The 20,512-nt window shown below is 41.4% G+C and overlaps 2 protein-coding genes across 3 annotated transcripts in view; both read left to right on the top strand.

The window, feature by feature from the left end:
* The window catches only part of LOC149459966 (phosphatidylinositol 3,4,5-trisphosphate 3-phosphatase TPTE2-like), a 114,204-nt gene extending 112,237 nt beyond the window's left edge, over window positions 1–1,967 (top strand). For both annotated transcript variants that reach the window (XM_089680345.1, XM_089680344.1), the window contains exon 20: window positions 1,672–1,967. In XM_089680345.1, coding sequence (XP_089536471.1) covers window positions 1,672–1,771 — 100 coding nt within the window. In that variant the 3' untranslated portion in view covers window positions 1,772–1,967. The remainder of the gene's footprint in view (window positions 1–1,671) is intronic.
* An 11,941-nt stretch (window positions 1,968–13,908) lies between these two features.
* LOC149459965 (fibrinogen-like protein 1) overlaps window positions 13,909–20,512 on the top strand; it is a 35,498-nt gene continuing 28,894 nt past the window's right edge. The window contains exons 1-2 of the mRNA XM_089680343.1: window positions 13,909–14,053; window positions 18,910–18,999. Coding sequence (XP_089536469.1) covers window positions 18,922–18,999 — 78 coding nt within the window. The 5' untranslated portion in view covers window positions 13,909–14,053; window positions 18,910–18,921. The remainder of the gene's footprint in view (window positions 14,054–18,909; window positions 19,000–20,512) is intronic.

Raw genomic sequence — 20,512 nt, 5'->3', positions numbered from 1 at the left:
CATGTACTGTATATAATACCATAACAATTCAGCAGATAAAAGAAATAAAAACACAATGGCATATGGGACTATGAGTTAGTCAGTCAAAGAAAACACAAAATACAAGCACAATGCAAATATATAGTGGAATATGTAAGTATATCACCCATCAGATGGTATAGTGGTCAAGGAGTCCACCAATGGAGTCCATATCTTGTGAAAATTTCTTAGGGCAACTTCTAGCCTCACAGGTCAATTTATATAAAGGAATCACCTGAACAACCAGTCTAAACCATTGACTTACCGCAGGGGGGATTTTGCGATTTCCAATGAATTGCTATAAATTTTTAGTATAGAAAAACACAGAGTGTAAAAGAAGTTTGGTACATTCTAGAAGACTGTAATAGTCTATATAACCAAATAAACCACTAAATGAGTTGCAAATATTTGGTTATTGAGTAAGTGAGCTAATAAAATCAGTAACCGCAGACCAAAAAGCTCAGATGGGGGGGGGGGCATTCTCAGACGATATGATAAAATGTACCTTCTGTGGAAGAGCATTTAGTACATAATGGGGATGACAATTTTAAAAAGCAGAGAAGGGGTATAATAGGATATAAAGTGATAAAGAAACATTGTTTGCACAACTTTATCTTTAGATGAAATAACTATAAGGACTTGCAAAGGAGGAATTTACTGTCAGACTTCTTCTGTAAGATCTGGAATAACCTCCCTCCAATGGGATTCCGTATTGAGAAGTTTATTTTGGAGTGAGGCAAAGAGGAGTAATAAATAGGAATTAGTTGAGAATGTGTGGGGTCAAACAACATTTCCAATGAGGAGATTTGCAGAGACATGAAGTAAAGATAATTTAATTTCCAACTATTCTATCTTCTACTACATCCCTCTTCACCACTTATATAGATCATATTTGCTCATCTAATTTCTCAGGTTGAATCCATTGGCAAATGCCAAAAGGTCAAAATGGGACAGGTGGACTTTCTGAACATTTTCAGTTTCCCTTCTGCAGTCACCCCTCCTGCACATTACGGTTTAGAGCCCTTGCCCTTCCTCTTGCATTGTTCCAGTGTATTTTTTGTTGGAGGCTGAGAGTTGATACTAGATGGAGATGCCATAGAACGAGATGGCAAGTATAGTAGACATATATCTACAAGTGACTTAGCCAACACCATTTAAAGAAAAGTGCAATTTTTGCACCACAGAATAACATATCCCCCACCTCACCCATTTGAGCAAACATCCTCATATGAACATACTTCTGCTAAAAGCTATAGGTGTTGTGTTCTTTTGTGGCCAGGAGAAGTTTTGATTCTCTGGCAATTTGTTTTTTATTTTTTTTTTGCATAGCTGCACATTTACGTGCAATCAGTGCAGCACTGAAAAAGAAGACTGGTGTTCCATAACTCTCCGTGGCCATGGCTAGGTACCGAGCATGCATAGTTAAGAAGGGTCAGCAACCACCCAAAAATTTAAAAGTGCTCATAGTCATGGCAGCAAAAATGAGCTATCACCTTTGTTAGAAGATGACTTTGCACAGGAATCAGGTGTTCATATGGGCCTTGGGTGTACAAAAATATGTGAGCCCTTAAAGTTTTGAAGAATTGTTTTCTACTCTGTTTTATAATGTAAATAATAGTAATAGTATTCTTTTTATATTACCATTTATTATAGGCTTTATTTATCAAAAAATGAACTGGATAATCCCCACAAAGAGAAGTCTGGAAAAATCTACAGTGAAAACTTTGCAGTGGAATTGAACTTTGAGTCATGATGCGATATCTGATCATCCTTGTATCTGGTCCTCACTGTGACATGAACTGAAAATTCTGAAAACACACTAATGTGCCATATTTTATACTGTAATATTACTTTTATACTGGCGTTTATATGTATATATTATCATTGCTGTAAAGATGTGGGCTACATATCCTCTTTTCAGCAGTAAACATTGGTTCAATATCAAACCATTCTTTGACTATGTAGCATTTTTTTATACGTCTATGTTTTTGTAACTCGTGTAATATATTTTTATAGATGGTTAATATTTTGTTTTGTCATATATCCCTCAGGTAAAAACAACCTCAGTGAAATGCCTCACTGACTTACTTCCATCACTGCTGTGTTTGTCAGCATGTTGGAGTATCCCTTTAATATGGTAATCCAATTGATGGATTGAATGACCCAACACTGGGAGCAGCACCAAGTGAATGGGCTTTGTTACAGTGGTGTATACACAGACACCCATAGATAAGTATAACTTCACATATATTCAAATAATTGTTGCACTCATTGCCCCTTGTATTAGGTCTATATCACAACCATCTAATCTATACACAGCCCTTCACAAAGTGTTGTTGGGTGTAGGAGCTTCTTAGCACACACAAGTTTTCCTGAGTGCTAAACGTATTAGTGGAAAATATTTAGCACCTACACCTGGATATATTTCTGTTTTTATATACCTCACCAGGTGCACTTTGTGACTCACATGGAACCCACAAATCTCTACAGAAATTACTACAGTGAGGTGGAATAGACCTCTTTGGAATTCTAATAACTACAACCTACTTCCCGTCCCCAAGCAAAAGTGGAACGGCACCAAGGCCAGAAATCTTGTTGTCCAATACCAACTTTTACAGCTAATCAATATTATGACTTTTCTTGTAGCAGTACCTCACTATAATATAGAGACTTTCCTGTCCACGTAACCCAACTGCTTGTAAACCTCTACTCAAAGCAATAAAAAGTAATTATCTTCTTAGGAAGAAATATGACCATAGCTTCAGTAATGCTTCGATGATGCTTCACTGGTGCTTTTTTGAAGCTTTAATGAAGCCTGGCAGATGCCATGTGTGCGCGTGTGCGTGTATCTCATACCTGTAATACTTTGAAAAAAAAAAAGTGAAGCTAAAACCTAAGAAAAGCTTCTCCAATGCTGCAGGTGCTTTATCATAAACTTCTATTGAGGCTTTCAAGAGTCTTTGAAGCACCACTAAAGCGAAATGGGGTATACTTTTTGAAGCAAAGCAAATGCAGCGTGTAAACAGGACTGTAAGCTAATAATTTTATTTAGTAACAGGTGCTTTAATAGGCATTTAGAATCCTTTTAAAAACATGTCCAATGCCATGTTTTGAAGCTAAAAGAGACCTTAAAGCTTAAAAAAAGCATAATTGAAGCACCACCGTAGCTTCATCGAAGCATTGCAGAAGCATCAAAAACACTAAAAAAGTTGAAGTGGTAGGCACTTTAATGTGTGTTGAAGCAAGTGTAAACAAGCCGTAAAAGGAAGAGGTGGAATATACTCATGAAAGTCTCATATTATTCCTCCTCCTCTTATGCAGAATGCACAAATGTTTAAACCTAGAATGACAAAATTCTGCCCATTCAATATAAGCACCTCTTAAATGATAGATATAAAGTGTGACAATTTACTTCCAGGAATGCCCGCGGCATAGCACAATGTTGGTGAGCCACACAGCCGTTCACACTCAAGCATGTTCTGACATGTTTTAACTTGCACTTGCCTGGGTCACAGACTAGTTTACTCAGTCTTTATGGAGTAGCAGAAAAAATAACATGTGTGTGCGTTCCGCTGTTGACAGAAAATGAATGACAGGAATATGGAGTAGCGGATAAACATCAAATTTTGAATGAAAACTTTCAAAAGTGCAAGGGACACGTTAGGTATGTTACAACAGGCCTATGGTGAGCATTCCATGAAGAAATCAAGTGTTTAATGGCATAGGCCGCTTAAGGAGGAGAGGGAAGATGTCCACAATGACACAAGAACGATCAACCAACATTGTTACTTGGAAATTCTGAAAAGGTTATGGGAATTTGTTCAGAGGAAAAGACTGGAACTCTGGCCTAACAAGTGGATTCTCAACCACGACAATGCTCCTGCACATAATCCATTAAAAGTTCACGGGTTCCTGGCCCAAAAATCCATGCTAAAACTTGACCAACCACCTTATTCCCCTGACTTAGCACCCTGCAACTTTTGGCTGTTTCCAAAATTTAAATAAAGTCTTAAAAGGACACATTTGATAACATTCCAAACATCCAGTGCACTGTGACAAAATCTGGAAAACAAATTCTAAGAATGTTTCTGGCAGTGGCACAATTGTCTAGAAAAGTGCGTCACTTCACAAGGGAACTTTGAGGGTGACAACAGCTGCTAGTGTATAGGTAAGAAAACTATTTTTAGTGCATTCCGGGAATTAAATTGTCACACCTCATACACAATCTATCATGTAGCTTCTGTGGTCCCACCCAAATTCTCAAGGGTTTAGTTACAGATTACAAAATGTTTATATGATAACATTCCTGTCACAGAGCGTCCTACATTTCGAATGTGTATCTTTATATACATTCCATACCTGTAAAAGTACAGTGTAGGTTTACATAGTATTTTTTGGTTTTATGTAAAGAAAATGTATATTACAAAATCTTTTATTTTACTAATGTAAATATGGAATACTGCATAATAATATTCCATATTTACTGTGACAGCAATGAGGTCTAATGAACCCCAGGATGAGTAAGGAGGATGGAGAGTCGTACTGAACTCAGTTCACCCTTATTATTCCAATTTATAAGTCTTTTACAATTCCAATTGAATTATTATTCCAATTTACAAGTGACCAACCATTACATTTGTATCTTGTATCTGTAGGGCCAGGAAGAGATCTGACACTTTCCATATAACTCAAGCACTAAAACAACCAGTTCAACAGGTCAACTTGAATAAACAGTACTTACAGGATTTGTAAACTTCAAATACTTATTATGTCTGTTGTAAAAGTGGCATCTTATAAAAGCACTACACGGGCTCTAATGTATCCTAACCATAGAACCCAAAGACTTTATGAAGCCTTATCATAAAATCCTTTAGATTGTAAGCTCCACGAGCAGGGCCCTCCTATTCCTTCTGTACTGAAATGTATTGTAATTGTACTGTCTCCCTTATATTGTAAAGCGCTGCGCAAACTGTTGGCGCTATATAAATCCTGTATAATAATAATAATCATAAAATAGTTCTTAAAATATATCTTGCAGTTTTGGTTTTTTTTGGATTTTTTTTTTGGGGGGGAAATGGGTAATTAAATGTCGTTAAATCCATTAGAAGTATGGCTTTTACACCAGCACTTACTGCTAGTCATATATACATTAGTTGTGAAATGTAATAAATCTGCCTCTACTTGACCTGAAACCCCCTTTTTGTACAACCCAGCTCTCAAAATGATTTCACAAAATATGAGCCTACTGCTACTTTTTAGTCTATTCACCTGAGACAACCAGGTGATCTGAAAACATTTGGTGCACTTTAGAGCTAAACTGTACCTATCAATATTTATAGCAGTTTTGGCATCTGTGTGGGAACATTTCAGAGTGACAACATACGTGGTCCTGATGTCAACCCCGTGGAGATGTGGTGTTTACTTGTCTTGTAATCAGGTTAATCGTCTGCTGTAGTGTTGAATAGACAGCTTTAATTACTTTGATATATAGTTGAGATAATTGATGCTAACAGGGGCGGACTGACCATTTGGAAACTCAGGCACTGCCCGAGGGCTCGGGTTCAGTAGGGGGCCCCATGAGATGCCCCTGGTTCCTTTTTCATAGGCATTTTTGAGTTTGGGCAAGGACACAGTGACCCCATGATCCCCTATTGCCCGGGGGCCCCATGAGTTGTCAGTCCGCCCCTGGATGCTAAGTTAAGCATGTAAATGTTTAATGAAGTACCAATAATAAAAACAACATCTGATAAAAAGATCATTATTATTATTTTAATTTGTGCTGGCATACTTCAAATTTACTCTCTTAAATCTCAATTGAACCCCCCATGTGCTACTGGAGTTTTTTTAAAATGTATGCACACATTTTATAAAGTGAGTAAACTCACTTCACATGGCAGTGCTTGTACCTGGTGACTGGTTGCTGATACACCATCATGGGAGACAGGAAGGCTGAATACTAGTGCATTTCCAGATACATATCCAGAGGTATTAGGTAATTATGAGGGTATATTTGGGCTCCAACAAAACTGGGTGGGAGGGCATAACAAAAATAGAATGTGACCTGATGCACCAAGTGACGTGCCTCTATCCCTTAATATATCCATACAACCAATTTATTTGTCCTGGGACTTTAAATGAAGCACAATTATAACAAAAAATGGTGAAGCGCTATGCAAATGCAACAAATCAGTGTATATACACACAAATATAAGTGAATAAATATACATTAATAAGCAATAATTAAAACATGAGACGCCAATCTTTTAAATAATATAGAGTGACATGTGCTTAAAACAGCAACACACTGTGCAAAAACAAGTGCCTGGTCTGCCAATAAAAATATAAACACACCAGGTTAAATGAAATATATACCCAAAATAGATATATATACTGTACATAAATAATATTAATGTGAGACTCCAATCCTTGAAATAATACAAAGTGACCCGTGCTTAAAAACAGCAACACACTGTGTAAAAAATGCCTGGTCTGCCAAACAATATGTATACACACCAGGTAGAGTGAAATATATACCAAAAATTAGATATCCATTATTAATATATCAAGTGATAGGTGCAACAACACAAATAGAAAGAAAGAAAGAAATGACAATTGAATAAAATCATTCAGTGTAAACATCGATAGTGACGGTCCAACAAAAAGTGCTTCAATCTTCAGTGTACACTATAAGTGCTCTCAGTGACACTCTTTGTGACTTATCCCACAGTGGCTAAAGTGCCTCCTCACCTCCTAACATCGACCCTTAAGGGCCACAACACCTTGGGTAATCCTTGGGTAATCAGCGCATCAAGTATCCCTTTCACACAATAGGCTCAGGCATGCATGACAGGGGTAAAGAGAAAGACCTCCATAGTGTAATACCGCTTTATTAATGAAAAAACGCCAAATAGGTGTCAAGGACCATCACGACGCATCGGTCTACACATGCGTAGGTGTCTGTCAAGCCATGCAGGCAGCAGGGCACTAGGACCCAGGCGCACTTGTCGTCTATGACAGTACTGGGCAGGCACTAGGACCTAGGCTGCGCCTGTCAGGTGCAGGGCGGGCTACTTAAACCAGCCCTGCACAGACACTTGTTGCCGAATGGCCTTTGCGTATCCTGTTGCCTGTGTTGTGAGTACTCTGATCTGGATTGTCTGACCTTGTTGCCTTCTCCTGTCCTGACCCCTTGGCTTGCCTGACTCTGCTCCTGGATGCTCCCTTATAGATCTGATCTTCTGGTATTTACCCTGCGTGTGACCTGACTATCCCTTGCCTACCGTCTTGTACCGCACCGACCCGCTAGTTACCGACACGGCCTGTTTGACTCTGATCTTGCTCATTCATCCATCCCTCAGAGATCCCCGGGCTCCCTCACATCAGACTCTTAACCCACAGGAGCCTCTGGCAGACTCCTCTACCTCTGGTAGAGATACCCGGTAGCTGCGACCTGGTCCCGGAACGCTCCAAGTCCATCCTCACCATCAGGGGCCCTGGTGAACAAGTGTTCCGGTACTTAGACTCCGCACTCTGGGGAGGCTCTATCAGGGGACTGATAGAGGTGCTGTCAGGTGGTCCGTTACAGTAGGATGCTATGTAAATTAAATTTTTGGCTTCTTCTGTAATCAACAGAGCAGTGATCGTCTTCCTTGGTCTGTTCAGGGTTTCACAGAAAAGTTTGATTGCTTCCCCCTGCCTGTGGAAGAAACTTCCAGAGCTTCGGGAGGGTAATGCAAATAACCAGCCTGAATATTTATCATGCTCCAGCCAATCCCTGGAAAGGAATGCCCAGAAGGGGTCTGGAAAGGCAATAGTGTGAAGCACTGGAGAGCTGGATTTCTTCTCCCCAGGAGGGTTCCAGAGCCCTCAGGCAGCCCATGGGCTGTACAACTGTTTTAGAGGCAGTGTCAGGGCTGAGGGCCTTCATGGATCTTTCTAAAAGTTCATTGCAGGTCCTTACCACAATGTCTAGCTCACTAACTGGACCTTATCTCCAGGAAGCTGGAAGGTAGCTGTCCAGGGGACATGTGAGTAAAGACCCTAAATTGATGCAGGGACTGTGCAGTGTTCTTGAAGCACTAGTTGTTATGCATTAGTGTAAGGCAGGGGCGGACTGACCATTTGGAAATTCGAGCACTGCCCGAGGTCAGTAGGGGGCCCCATGAGATGCCCCTGGTACCTTTTTCATAAGCTTTTTTGAGTTTGGGCAAGGACACAGGGGCCCCATGATCCCCTATTGCCCGGGGGCCCCATGAGTTGTCAGTCCGCCCCTGGTGTAAGGTAACCAGATGCCAAAGAAACTTGCCTCATGGTCCCCAGCTGTGAGGCGTTAGACTGTTCAGAAAGTTACCTCATGGTCTTCAACTGTGAGGGTTTGGACTGTTTATTTATTTCAGGTACTTATATAGCTCCGTCCATTTGTGCAGCGCTTTACATATATTGTACATTCACATCAGTCCCTAACCCTCAAGGGGCATACAATCTAAGGCCCCTAACTCACATTCATATACTACGGCCAATTTAGACAAGATCCAATTAACCTACCAGCATGTCTTTGGAGGGTGGGAGGAAACCCATGCAGGCACAGGGAGAACATGCAAACTCCAGGCAGGAGGTGCCGTGGTTGGGATTTGAACCAATGACCCTACTACTGCCAGGTGGAAGTGCTAACCATTTAGCCACTGTGCTGCCCTACTCATAATTACTTACAGAGAAGACTGTCCTCTAATTGCTAAGTGTTAACCATTTTGAAGTATCCCATGCCCTAATTCTGCACCCCGTTAAAGATTCTTCAAGCAATAAATCTTAAAAAGACATCCTCTAGACTGTATTATTGAATAGACTGGTGCTTGCGGTTTTGGGCAGCCTATATACGATTAGTGAAGAACCAGTTAATACCAATGCCCCCCACGGGGGTAGCTCTACATACATAGTAGTATTATTTGGTGATTTTTACATCTGTTCATCTATTATCCCAATTTCTCCCGTGTTCTATCCTATGTCCACCACCAAGCATTTTACATAAAGTGTGATTATGTTTGTTGTTTTTTTATCTTGAATGGTTTTGGTTTTGACATCAGTGGTCAATACTATTGTGAAATCTTGAAAAATATAAAAATGTGTATAAACTAATCAACCTACTTTTTATAACAGATTTTGTTTATGCACAATGTGTGCCCATTCGTTTATAGGTCTGGGATAAAGCAATAGATAGCCAGATAAACTGGAAGTATCTGGTTTTTATACAGAACTTCAGAGCAAATATTGAAATCATAAATTTCTAGTTGCAGCTGAAATCTTCCGGCTGCTTAAAAAAAAATAATCACGGGTAGAATTGAATTGTTCAGTATACAACGTATTTATATCTGGGTGTCAAATCACATGCACCGGTGAAGCGATGAGTGTCTTCATAACTAGAGAAAATTAAAGTGACACTAAACTCTGGTTTAAAAAAGAAAAGAGTCTATTCAAGTATGTATTCTTAACCACTCGCCCTCCAGAGGATTTACCCCCCCCCCCTTCCTGACCAGGCTATTTTCTGCCTTACGGCACTGCGCTACTTTAACTGACAATTGCGCGGTCATGCAATGCTGCACCCAGGTGAAATTTTTTTCCACAAATTGAGCTTTCATTCGGTGGTATTTGATCGCCTGTGCTGTTTTTATTTTTTGTACTATAAACAAAAAAAACGACAATTTTGATAAAAAAACAATATTTTGGACTTTTTGCTATAAAACATGTCCAGTAAAAAACTTTTAAAAATCAAATTTCGTCATAAATTTATGCCAAAATGTATTCTGCTACATGTCTTGGGTAAGGAAAAAATCCCAATATGTGTTAATTAATTGGTTTACATGAAAGTTATAGCATTTACAAATGGCGGTATAGATACAGGGTTTTTTTTTTTTATTCCTACTAGTAATGGTGATGATCAGTGACTTTTAGCAGGACTGGCATTCTGACACTGGGGCGGAACTAACTTGGTGTCACTGACATCCCCAGTGACACCAATACAGTGATCAGTGCTAAAAAACAGCACTGACACTGGGCAGGAAGGGGTTAATATGAGGGGTGATCAAAGGGTTAACTGTGTGTAGTGAGTGTTTTACTAGGGGGTGGGGAGTGTGTACTTCACTGGAATCAGGATGGCTGTGCTGTGCCCTCACCGGGCGCCGGCGGGTAATCACCGGCCGGGACCCAGTGATTGACATCCGCGTCCACGAATGGCAGCGCAGGTAGGGAGAGCGTGCTACTCGTGCACGCCACCTACCCAGAAATGCAAAATCATGTATACATACATGATTTTGCGCACCCATGCCGCCGTGTAGCAGTATATCTGCTATATGGTGGTGGGTAAACGGTTAACTCAAAAAGCACCTTCTATTGCTCTCAGTAACCTCCAAATCTCCACATTCCTATTTTTTTTGTTATACAACTTTCTGTTAGAAGGTGGATTTGTTAGTTCTCTGTGGTCTCAATGTAACCTAATAAAATGGTATTATTTATGGCATTAAAGTGTTACTAAACTCAGTAAAATCAACCTGTATATGCAGTAAAGCATGCTTGTTATACTCACTGTGGAACCTAAGTGGTTAATCCTCTGCATTGTGTAAAAAGGCCCTTTGATCCTTTCTTCTCCGTTCTTCCCCCTTTTCAAGCGACCACCTCTTATCTTCTGATAAGACAGACTGAACGGAAGGCATTTGCACATGCTCAGTTTAGTGTGTATTGCTAGAGAGGCGTTTTTTTTTCTTGGAAGAGTACATGTGATCAGGACAGGGTCAATCAGCACTGGTCAGAGGTCAGGGGTTTTGCATCCTCCTAGAGCAGAAATAAAACTCCTCCTACAAGCTTTAACCAGTGCTCTGCTGGACACTGCTAGAAGTCACAAGACTGCTCTAACTGTTGATAAGAAAAGGTATTTAGCAGTTTATAATTACTAAAATAATTGCATTCCATGTTCTGTGTACTGTGGGAGACCAGATATCCTGGGTCCTGGGTTTAGTAACACTTTAAGGTTTAAACTTGCACTACAGACACAGATTTAGCCATTGTGATACATAACCAGTGTTAACCGCTTGCCAACTGCACTATAACCATTTGTGGTTGCATAATCACGTATTCATACATGATTCTGCGTTTACTGGTTTGGGGAGACTTACGTGCCCGCCTACCTGCGCTGCCATTGGCTCCTGTACATATCAATCACTGGGTCCTGGGCCAGTGATTCATGGTTGAGACCCAGTGATCGACGGAGCAACTGACAAGAGAGAGATCTGTGCATGTAAACAACACAGATCTCTCTCCTGTCAGCGGGGATGCCATTCTAGTTGTGTTTTAGTCATCTGAATTGTTTACTCGTATTTTAGTCAACTAAAATAGTGCTAATTTTGGCAAAAAAAATATTTTAGATGATGAAATTAACACTGCCCAGATGAAACCCACACTAGCACCGGGAGAGCATGCAGACTCCAGGCAGGTAGTGCCTTGTTGGGATTCGAATCGACGACCATTGTACTGCCAGGCATAAGTGCTATCCACAAAAATACTTAGTTGGGTCCGGATGGAGACATTTTGTTTCTTTTCCTCTTTTTTTTTTCCTGTGCATCTACTAAAACAGAATAAAGCCTTCCCCCTTACCACATCCTAATTGTGCATTTGTTTTGAATGATCATCTGTCCCATCTCCATTGGTAAATCTGTTGCAATCTTGTGCAAATCTGTTGAAGTTTGCAGGCGTCATGGTCAAAAATACAACATAACAACTGTCTTGTGGAGTCTGCTGACCATCAGGCAGCTGAATTGCACCTACATTTTGTTATGATAAATGAACCTCATGTTTCAGTTGACTTCCGCCACTCTCGGTCCCACATCATAGAATGCTCATTGACTGTACTGTTTATGTCATTTTTAACCACTTCCTGTCCAGACACTTTCACCCCCTTCCTGTCCAGGGCAATTTTCAGCTTTCAGCGCTATCACACTTTGAATGACAATTGCGCGGTCATGCAACACTGTACCCATATGAATTTTTTTACTACTTTTTTGAGACAGATAAAGCTTTATTTTGGTGGTATTTATTCACCGCTGGGATTTTTTATTTTTTTTTGCTATGTAAATATAAAAGTCCAAAAAATTTTTTTTTTTTTTTTTTTTTTTTTTTACATACTGTCACCCTAGCAATACAGTGTCACCATGGTGGCACTGTACTACTTGTGGGGGGTGATGAAGATTTTTTTTTTCTTTTACAGTGATTGCTTTTACACCCATATAGGATGTAAAAGCAATCATTTCTCTTTCTCTCTGTCTGCATTCTTGCAGCCATTGAGAACTACTGAGTGAGCTGTGATTGGTCACAGCTTGTTACATGGTACAAGGCTGTTGTGAATAGCCTTGTACCATGTGACCTCTGTGATCATTCACAGATTTCACACGTAGTAAGCAATGATGTCACCAGTGATATCTTGCTTACTACTTTGCATGTGATCACTGATTGGCAAATCAGTGATCACATGATCGGTACCTCGTACAGAGGTTCCGTCCGACGAGCGGTGTTTCACTGTGTCTGGAGGACACAGCGGGCAGGGAGTGCGCACAGCTAGAAATGGCGGGTGCCGTTTATGAGTGGCAACCCACCCCTGGAGTGCCACCATCCTGCCGTTTATAAACAGCAGGTGGACGGCAAGTGGTTAATACAAAACGGTGGTCACCGCTACTATTACAATCAGAGTACCCCAACCCTCGAACCCTCCCCCACCCCTCCTTTTCTTTTTAGTTTTTTTCCTTCTCTTCTCTCTTTTTTTCTTTCTTCTTCCTTTTCTCTTCCTTTTCTCTTCTCATTCCCCTCCTCTCTTTGCTGAGACCCCTGCAACCGGTTACTGTAGGCAGTATGCGGCTCTCCGGACAATACATCTTTATCGACTCTGCCACACTACACTTCGATGCATTATTGCCCTACACCCTGACAAACCGAATACAGAGACGTTTCTTAACTCAACAAATTAATCTCACTGTCATGTAAACTTGACTACTTTTATACTCCTATCCATGTGTTAGTCACTACAGCTGATGGCAAACATTGGACTGATACATACTTTGGAAGGACTTTGATTCGTGGAATTAGGCCCCCCTCACTTTCAAGGGGGGGGGGGGGAGGGAAGGGAAGAGAAAGGAAAAGTTTGCCCTCCTGAATGTTGGATACTGAATTGCCATTTAACACATGGTGCTATTATTGTATTTACTTGATGCTAACTGTGGAAATGACTACATTTGATTGTTATAGGGGTTGTTTTGTCTTTTGTTCTCCCCATTGTTATATCCACTACCACCCAGTGGTGTATTTAGGTTTTGTGCTGCCCTAGGCAACGCGAAAACCATATGCCCACATGGACACAGACCAACACAACCCTCCCTTCCCCCTCCCGTGGAGAGAGAATGACATTGACTAACCAATGAGCCTTCCACTATCACCCCCCCAGCGATACAGAGACACTCATCTTCACAGCTCTGGACATCCCCGGGAGTGAGAGCCAGGCTCTACATACACCATCAAACAGGCTGCATCCTCTCTTAGATCTCATGGTGCACATGTCCCTTCTTTCATCCCTTGTTCTAGGGGGAGGTGCTGCCCCCCTGAAAAATGCCGCCCTAGGCAAGTGCCTTGTTTGCCTTGTGGTAAATACACCCCTGCATCTACCCATTCTCTGTATATTCCTTGAATCATATATATTCAATAAAACTTTATTTTGGAAAAAAAACAAGAAAACGGTGGTCACTCCTCCCCCCGGTTCCCAGTGTGAGGGGATGATTTCATAAGCCAACAGACATATTTTGTGTGAATGTGGATAAAAAGCCTCCCATCAGATTGCACATTTTCTGTTATTTAGCTCTTGTAATAGAAAACATCTGGATACGTACTGATGCAATCTGGCCATTACAACATAGAACATATGTGGCCAGCACTGCTGTTTTCTATTTATATAACCCCCAATCTTACAACGGATGTAAGGTTTAGGAAGTAGGAACACACAGCGTAGGTAAGATAAACACTTCTTTACATATTCATAAGCCTCTCTTACTCATCAGAACTGTTTTATTGTGTTTTCTATGTTCCCTTCCTCTGATGTGCACTATGTAGTATGTGACGACTGCGCACTCCCTGTAGAGTAGGCATGTCAAACCCGTGTTTTCTGGGCTGCCTGCGGCCCCATTACTATTTCATTGTGGCCCCTGGCCAGTTGTAGAATATTTGTGATTGAATGAGGTCCTACAATGTTGTTTAGCAGCACCAGACTCCTGATAATGTTCCTCCACCTTTATCATTGCTATGCATTATATTATTATATAATCATTCTGTTGATCTTTAGTATGTCAAGGCTCTCTGTAGAGGTGTCAGCTGCTTTATTTCTGCTGGTTTTCTGCATGCTAGGACTTGTTCTCACGGACGTACTATATTGTACACCTGTGGGGATGCACAGATGTCCCATACATCCCCATGCAGGCAGTCCCATTCATGCCAATTGAGATGCAGCGGCTGCATGGATACAGCTCCCAATTTAACAGCCGCTTAAGCTGTGCAGTTTGCGTTTGGAGATGTGCACCGACACCAACATGGCTGTCAAATTGGAAGCAGCGGCTGTGCATCCCCATGCAGGCAAACACGGCCCTTGCATGTGCGTACGCTATAGTATACCTGTGTCAGGCTAGGTTCACACCTATGCAGCTTGCATTTGATCTGTTTCTGCAGTGCGTTTTGCATTTTGCACACGCGTTTTTGCCACGTTTTTGTTGCGTTTTGCTTTTTTCGTTTGCTTGTTTTATTTTTCTTGTTGCTAGGCAGATTTAATATGCAAAACGCATCAAAACGCACTACACGCTTTTCTGCAGCATTTCCATTGAAGTCTAAATAACGCAAAAGTCCCTGACCCTTTCCAAAAAACGCACTGGCTGAAAACGTGGAGATGTAAACGTGTCCCATAGGGAATCATGTTAAATGGACTGTAGTACGTTTATGCAAAATGCTGCGGAAAATGCTTAGGTGTGAACCTAGAGTAAATGAGGCCTCTTGCACATGGGTGCCAAAAATGCCACATTTTTTGGCGTTCTGAATTCAGCCCATTGCTTTCATTGGACCTGTACACACAGACACATAAATATCATAAAGTAGGAAAGTGTAGTAAATGATCACATCACTAGAACGGAGGTGAATATTTCATAGACTTTAGGCATTCCAAAATGCTGTATAATTTGCTTCCACTAACCCAACGTATAAAATTCAAAAATGCTAACCACAGCATACAAAGCCATCCACAACACTGCCCCTAGCTACATCACCAACCTCATCCACAGATATCAGCCAAATCGCCTGCTCTGATCCTCCCACAACCTGCTCTCTAGCTCCCTCCTCACCTCCTCCCACACTCACCTCCAGAACTTCTCCAGAGCCTCTCCCATCCTCTGGAACTCCCAACCGCAGTATGTCTGGTCAGCGCCCACCCTGTCAGCCTTTAGGCGATCTTTGAAAACTCACTTATTCAGGGAAGCCTACCCCACCTCCACCTAAGAACTGTACTTGAACCACCTCCATCAGAACATCGCCTACAGCTATCACCTTTTGTACCACCTGCCCCTTCCTTTAGATTGTAAGCTCCACGAGCCGGGCCCTCCTATTCCTTCTGTACAGAAATGTATTGTAATTGTACTGTCTCCCTTATATTGTAAAGCGCTGCGCAAACTGTTGGCGCTATATAAATCCTGTATAATAATAATACTTTACTGAAATACCTCAATGAGAAAATATACCACATTTTGGCCACTAGATGGAGCTGATGAATTAACCATTTCAGTTCCAGGCACCTTTATCTACTTCCTGCCCAGGTCAATTTTAAGCTTTCAGCACTGTCGTTCTTTGAATAACAATTGCGCGGTCATGCAACACTGTACCCATAATACATTTTTATTAATTTTTTCACACAAATAGAGTTTTCTTTTGGTGGTATCTAATCACCTCTGGGTTTTTTATTTTTTGCTAAATAAACTAAAGCAAATAAATAACCTTTCATCATAAATTTCGGCCACAATGTATTCTGTTACATTTCTTTGGTGAAAATAACCCAAAGTTTAGTCTGTAGGAAAGTCATAGAGTTCGCAAACTATGGGATATATCTGAAAATTGACCAGTTCTGATGTACTGATGGCCTATCTCATTTCTTGAGGCCCAAAAACGCCAGGACAGCACAAATACCCCCCAAATGACCCCTTTTTTGGAAAGTAGACAGTCCAAAGGTTTTAGTAAGAGTCATTTTTTACATTCTGTCACCAGTGCAGTACAGCATCATCATATAACTGGTGTGGACGGTGATCAGAGACACTGACTGGTGGTTAAAAAAAAAGTTTTTTTCTTTTTCGATTTTGTGATATTTTTTCTTTCTATTCTTTTTATTTATTAGGATTTATTTTTAAGACACTGTGACCAGAGCAATATAATATTACCATAGTGAAGTCAATATTACCATAATGAAGTGATCAGGAGTTATTTTTTTATGATTGCTTAACCACCTCCTGCCTGCCATATAGTCCAATGACGGGCGCAAGGTGGTTCTCTCGTTCTGGGAGGACGTCATATGACGTCCTCCCATTCTCACTGTGCATGCGCAGCTCAGAGAGCGTGCAGCGCGGCGATCGACGGTGCGCTGTGTCCCTCGGACACAGCGGATCACCGACCACGAAAAGAGCCGAAGATGTCGGCTTGGTCATGTGATCAGCTGTGTCCAATCACAGCTGATCACATGTAAACAGGGAAATGCCGGTTATCGGTATTTCTCTCCTCACGAGCTGTCACACTGACAGAGGAGAGGAGAGACGGTAATCGGCATTCCGCGGAGGAGACATCTACACTGTTCATCAAAGCACTGATGATCAGTGTAGCCCCAGCAGTGCCACCAGTCAGTGTCCGTCAGTGCCAGCTGTCAGTGCTCATCAGTGCCACATCAATGCCACATATCAGTGCCTACCAGTGCACATCAATGCCACATATCAGTGCCCATCTGAGCTGCCTTTCAGTGTCACCCATCAGTGCCAGTCAGTGCCACATATCAATGCCGATCAGTGCCACCTATCAGTGCAGCCAATCAGTGCCACCTATCAGTGCCAGTCAGTGCTGCCTATCAGTGCCAGTCAGTGCCGCCTATCAGTGCGCATCAGTGCCACCTATCAGTGCCAGTCAGTGCTGGCTATCAGTGCCAGTCAGTGCCACCTATCAGTGCCATATATCAGTGCTGCCTTTCAGTGCCCATCAGTGATGCCTGTTAATGCCCATCAGTGCCACCTACCAGTGCTTCCTCATCAGTGCCCATCAGTGCCACATATCAGTGTCCATCAGTGCAGCCTATCAGTGCCCATCAGTGCAGCCTCATTAGCGCACATCAGTGAAGGAGAAAAATCACTTATTTACAGAATTTTATAACAAAAAGTAAGAAAAACCGGGTTTTTTTTTTAAATTTTCAGTGGTTTTTGGTTTAAGAAAAAATAAAAATCCCAGAGGTGATTAGATACCACCAAAATAAAGCTCTATCTGTCTCCAAAAAAATTATAAAAATTTCATATGGGTACAGTGTTGCATGACCGCGCAATTGTCATTCAAAATGTGACAGCACTGAAAGCTGGAAATTGGCCTGGGAAGGAAGGGGGTATAAGTGCCCTGTAGGCAAGTGGTTAAACCGGTAAATTTCACTGTTCTAAGCGACCATTTTTACTGAATTAAATATTAAATTGACTCCTTCAGTATGTATTGTTGTGATTAGCTGTGATTGGCCACAGCTAATGACATAGTACAGGTGGGCTGTGATTGGCCCTTTCTGTACCATGTGATCACTATGACCAATCTCAGATAGCAGCACAATGGTACACGATGAATGGCATAAATCAAAGATTGTCATGTGATCTGCTGTGATTGGTCACAGCAATCACATGGTACTGAGAGTGACCCGGTACAGTGATCTGTCATTGGCTGTGTCTGGTGGACACAGCCAGTGACCGATCGTGCTGCAGCGTGGCCCATGAGGCATGTTTCTTGGAGGACACTGTATGATGTCCACCCAGACAGATGAAAGTCCTGTTCTGGCCGTCATCTGACAATAGGCTGGGCGGGAAGTGGTTAATCTATTACCGAAATTACGGCCAAAATTTGTAGAACCTGCACGAATGTGTGTGTCATTTGTTCAGAAAATGTTGTATACATAGACCACTCATAGTATGTCTGTTCTGCAATTAAAAAAAAATCATTTTTTTACTTTAATTCTACTTTATTGGTTTGTAAAACATCTCTAAGATGTGCCATTCAATGAATACATTGCTGAAGAACAGAGAGGAAAAGTTAAGGCGGAATTTAACTCTGCTATAGTTTTTATTTTTGAAGGGCCCCCCAGGAGGTTTATGCCATGATGTGCTTATATGCACCACATGTTAGCACACTATGGCACATTTACATGGGAGGTACAGAGAAGTACTGTAAATGTACTCTGAGCTGCGCATGCACGGCTCAGTGTAAGTTCCCACTGGCAGGCCAAGGGAAACATTTATGATACAAGAGACCATTAGGGTCCTTGCCCACAATTTAAGTTTAATTCTGCTTTGAAACTCCTAACAATGTTTTTTTGCTGTCTGTACGTTTCTATGGACCTTTCATTTCTTGTGTGGGTGCACTGGAGCAGGAAGTGAGAGACAATCTCCAAATGGAGTCACATACCAATGAAAGCAGCCAGAGTCCAGTGTCAATAATTCAATCACATTACATAATATTAGTTGTATTAATCACCAATTTAGTCTATTTTTTGCTTGATATTCCAACCTACCTATAGCAAATGATTTTTTCTCTATTTTGTCTTTTTAAAAGGCTGACAGCACAATGCCGTTGTTATCCATGCTGCCTTTGGTTTTAGCTCTGTCTTTTCCACATTTGGCTCTGTCTGCCCCAAGACTTTCGGTGAGTAGGACTGATTTTTACAATGCATCAGGGGACCACGCATGAAAATGGTAATAGACTGACATTTCTGCTTATTTAGAAACGTGGTACCGGAGGGATTTTGTAAGAAAAAGTCAAAATTAAAAGAGTACCTATGGTCAAAATGTATATTCATTGCACATTGTACAGTTGCAAGAAAAAGTATGTGAACCTCTTGGGATTACGTGGCGTTTTGCATGAATTGGGCATAAAATGTCCTCTGAACGTCATCTAAGTCACAACAAGAGAAGAACACAGTCTGCTGAACATAATACTACACAAACATTAGATGTTGCCATGGTTTAATTGCACATAACATGTAAACATTCACAGTGCAGGGAGGAAAAAGTATGTGAGGCCCTAGCTTAATGACTTCTCCCAGAGCTAATTGGAGTCAGGAGTGAGCCAACCTTGACTCCAATCAGTGTGATGATATTGGATGTGTTGCTGACAGCTGTCCTGCCCTTAAAAAACACACACCTGTTTTGGGTTTACTGGTTTCAAGAAGCACTGTCTGATGTGAGGGCAGGACAGCTGTCAGCAACACATCCAATATCATCACACTGATTGGAGTCAAGGTTGGCTCACTCCTGGCTCCAATTAGCTCTGGGAGAAGTCATTAAGCTAGGGCCTCACATACTTTTTCCTCCCTGCACTGTGAATGTTTACATGTTATGTGCAATTAAACCATGGCAACATCTAATGTTTGTGTAGTATTATGTTCAGCAGACTGTGTTCTTCTATTGTTGTGACTTAGATGACGTTCAGAGCACATTTTATGCCCAATTCATGCAAAACTCCACGTAATTCCAAGGGGTTCACATACTTTTTCTTGCAACTGTAGTTCAATTATCTTTAGGCTCCATGCACACGGGGCGTTTTAATAACGCTGGTAACGTTAGCTGTGTAAAGTCACGTTAAAAATGTGAGTTTTTCAGCTTTTTTTAGCATTTTTGCATTAGTGTTTAGCAGCATTTGCCGCAATTGGTGGCGTTTTCCTGCGTTCTTCTGCGTTTTTCTGCGTTGCATTCTTTTGGTCAATGTGCAGAAATTAATCAGCAGAAAAGTGAAGGCCAGTCCATTTTTATTAACTGAAGTCTAAGGGCTCGTTCATACTATAAATGCAGAAAAAAGGATGGAAAAGGACGCGCAGATTTCACTTGCAGAGACATCAGTTTTCATGCGCGCTGCAATGAGTTTTATATTCCTATGCAGAAAAAATCTGCATGTGATACCAGTGTTGTGGTGTGAACAGGGCACATAGAGAATGATTGATTTCATTGTGTCCTTGCAGAACCCGGGCAGAAAAAGTGACGTCTCTGCATCATGGTGGGAACAAGCCCTGACAGAAACTTTTTTTTTTTAAAGCGGAGTTCCACCCAAAAGGGGAAGTTCCACTTTAAAGATTGGTCCCCCGCTCCCCATTAAGGATTGGCACCTTTGGGGAGCAGGGGGGGGAATGGGTACCCGAATTTGACAGGTACCCACTCCCGCT

The sequence above is a fragment of the Staurois parvus genome, unplaced genomic scaffold, assembly GCF_062004578.1.
Source record: "Staurois parvus isolate SC_StPar_1 unplaced genomic scaffold, SC_StPar_1.0 ptg000242l, whole genome shotgun sequence".
Classification (NCBI taxonomy): Eukaryota; Metazoa; Chordata; class Amphibia; order Anura; family Ranidae; genus Staurois; species Staurois parvus.
The sequence above is the reverse complement of the archived record's forward strand: the minus strand, read 5'-3'. Positions and strand labels throughout refer to the sequence as shown.